Source organism: Austrofundulus limnaeus, unplaced genomic scaffold, assembly GCF_001266775.1.
Source record: "Austrofundulus limnaeus strain Quisiro unplaced genomic scaffold, Austrofundulus_limnaeus-1.0 Scaffold13, whole genome shotgun sequence".
NCBI lineage: Eukaryota > Metazoa > Chordata > Actinopteri > Cyprinodontiformes > Rivulidae > Austrofundulus > Austrofundulus limnaeus.
In genome coordinates this window covers 493,189-496,155 of record NW_013952415.1, presented here as the reverse complement: position 1 = coordinate 496,155, position 2,967 = coordinate 493,189, and the positions used below count along the sequence as shown (strand labels likewise).

At 42.6% G+C, this 2,967-nt stretch overlaps 1 protein-coding gene across 1 annotated transcript in view; it reads left to right on the top strand.

The window, feature by feature from the left end:
- The first annotated feature begins 129 nt into the window (after window positions 1–129).
- The window catches only part of LOC106513527 (eukaryotic translation initiation factor 4E-binding protein 2), a 9,163-nt gene continuing 6,325 nt past the window's right edge, over window positions 130–2,967 (top strand). Inside the window, exon 1 of the mRNA XM_014002402.1 lies at window positions 130–376. Within this exon, the coding sequence (XP_013857856.1) occupies window positions 241–376 (136 nt within the window). The 5' untranslated portion in view covers window positions 130–240. The remainder of the gene's footprint in view (window positions 377–2,967) is intronic.

Sequence of the window (2,967 nt, the reverse complement as noted above, 5' to 3'; positions counted from 1 at the left end):
CATTTCATTTCATTTTGACAGTTTAAAAATGCCACACAAAAGTGAAAAACTACAACTTCCGCAATTTGTGACGCCCCTGCTCTCAGCCAATCACAGCTCGCCGAGCCACGTGATGTTTTGTAGGAAACCCCAGTGTTGTGTTGGGTTGCGCACGTGGTGCTGTGGAGGTGAGCGGAGRGCATACACACAGTTCACCTCCGCTGTCGCAGATTTCCCCGTGAAACGGRCGGCTGTGAGGAGATGTCAGCGGCAGGTCAGACCTCTAGGAGCCGGGAGATCCCCGCGGTCCGCAGGATCGCCATCCACGATGCTGCCCACATGCCCCAGGACTACTCCACAACTCCGGGGGGGACCTTGTTCAGCACCACGCCTGGAGGTGAGTCGGGGCCGGGGGGGGCCGACATGTGTTTTCTGTCAGCTCACACCGACACCTCGGTAACATTTAGACAGGAAAGTCCTCTCAGTCASATCCTATTTATAGCTGCAGAGAAACAGCAACATGTTTACAACTAAGAGATGAATTGGGCGCCTTTATGATTATGCAACATTGCCCCCTTAATAGAGATGGATGCAAAAATAAAAATAATTAAGAGGCCATCACATTTCTTAAAAGTATGAATATCACCCGCCACCTTTTATATCAGAAATCTAACATAAATATGATTATGTTGAAATGAGAAAACATCTAGAAAATCACGTTGTCTGTTTTTTAAGAATTTATTTGCAGTTTATGGTGGAAAATAAGTTTTGGGTCAATAACAGATAAGATTTCTGTCTCACATATCTGTAATTTCTTCTTTAAGATGCTCCTCTGTCCTCCGATCATTACCTGTAGTAATGACACCCGTTTGAACTTGTTATCAGTATAAAAGACACCTGTTAACCTCAAACAGTCACGCTCTGTACCATGGTGAAGACCAAAGAGATGTGTAAGAARACTAGAAACAAAATTGTAGACGGGCACCAGGCTAAGACTGAATCTGCAAAAGGCAATCAGCTTGGTGTGAAGAAATTGTGGGAGCAATAATTAGAAATAAAAATGGAAGACCTACAAGATAATCTCCCTCGATCAGGGGCTCCAGGAAAGATCTCAGCCCGCGGGGTCAAAATAATCACAAGAACGGTGAGGAAAAATCCCAGAACCAGACGGGGGAACTTAGTGAACGACCTGCAGAAGGCTGGGACTCAGGTAGGCTACCGTCAGTAACACACTACGACGCCAGGGACTCAGATCCTTCAGGGCCAGACGTGTCCCCCTGCTAAAGCCAGGACATATCTAGGCCCATCTGAAGTTTGCTAGAGAGCATTTAGATGTTCCAGAAGAGTATTGAGAGAATGTCATATGGTCAGATGAAACCAAAGCAGAACTGTTTGATAGAAACACAACTCGTCGTGTTTGGAGGAGAGTGAATGCTGAGCTGCATCTAAAGAACGCCTACTGTGAAGCATGGGAGTGGAAACATCATGCTTTGGGGCTGTTTCTCTGCAAAAGGACCAGGACGACTGGTCCGTGTACATGAAAGAATGAATGGGGCCATGAATCGTGAGATTTTGAGTGCAAACCTCCATCCATCAGCAATGGCATTGAAAATGAAACGTGTCTGGGTCTTTCAGCATGACAATGATCCCAAGCGCACCGCCAGGGCAACAGAGGAGTGGCTTGGTAAGGAAGGTCCCGGAGTGGCCTAGCCAGTCTCCAGATCTCAACCCCTTAGACAACCTTAGGAGAGAGTTTAAAGTCTGCATTGCCCAGCGACAGCCTCAAAACATCACTGTTCTAGAGGAGATCTGATTTGTAAAAATGTTTCATTTTGTTTTCTTTTTCTTGTAGTGTAAATTTACCAAAATAAATCCAAATCCAAGATCCGCGTGGAGAAATGGGCCAACGTAGCAGTGTGAGCCAAGCTTTTGAAGACTTACAGAAAACATTTGACCWGTCATTGCCAACAAAGGATATATAACGAAGTATTGACATTAACTTTTGTAATTGAKCAAATACTTATTTTCCACCATAATTTTCAAATAAATTCTTTAAAAAACAGACAATGTGGCTTACTAGATAAGTTTTCTCGTTTTGTCTCTCATAGTTGAGGTCTTGCTATGATGTAAATTACAGGCCTCGTCTTTTTAAGTGTGAGAACTTGAGGTTAGTGGCTGTGTGGCACTCAGAATTATAATCTGAGTGTCATGGTATGGCCTGACAGATTTGCTTTCACAAGTGGAGCATTTTGGCGAAAGCCAAAATGCTCCACTTGATAAATGAAACTTTATTAGAAATAATGTTGGGCCTATTTCAATTATAACTGACAGATAGACAAGTAAAAAAAGAAAAAAGAAAGGAAAGAGTTAGAATGCAATGGAAAAAAAGTGAAAGAATCGAAAACATGCGAGATATACAACAACACAACACATTTTATCCAAATATCTAAGTTGTCTGAGTTATAGACTTGTTTGTAATCACTTGGTTATGACAGGCATTTTATATTAGATTGATACCAAAAGCTTTCCAATTATAGTTGCACAATAATGTGGATTAGGGATGAGTTCTCCCCAGAAACCGGGTTCCTGTAAACAGACTGGGATTTCTGAGGCATTATTGAACTTTTTTTTTTACTCAAACGTGGAGCAGCTGGAGCCTTGGGAAGCTTCCAACCCGGCGTTTAAAAAAAAACAGGAGAGCCTGAGAAACCTGAGAGCAATCCACATGTTGAGTTCAACTGATAACATGTTCTGTAACATCAGCAGCTGGGACAGTTTGAACAGAACTGGGTTACTGGATAACAACAACAAACTGGGTTAGTGGTCATGGTCAGGTGTGGAGGACAGGAAAGAAACAAGCCACACCTGGGAGGAAATGTACTTGTGTGGATCTTTTTTTCTTATGTCTATGGTTTTGACTGAAGTTGTTGTTTATTACATGTTGCTATGATTTTTAGTTACCTAGCCCCTGTTTTTACTGTAAATAAA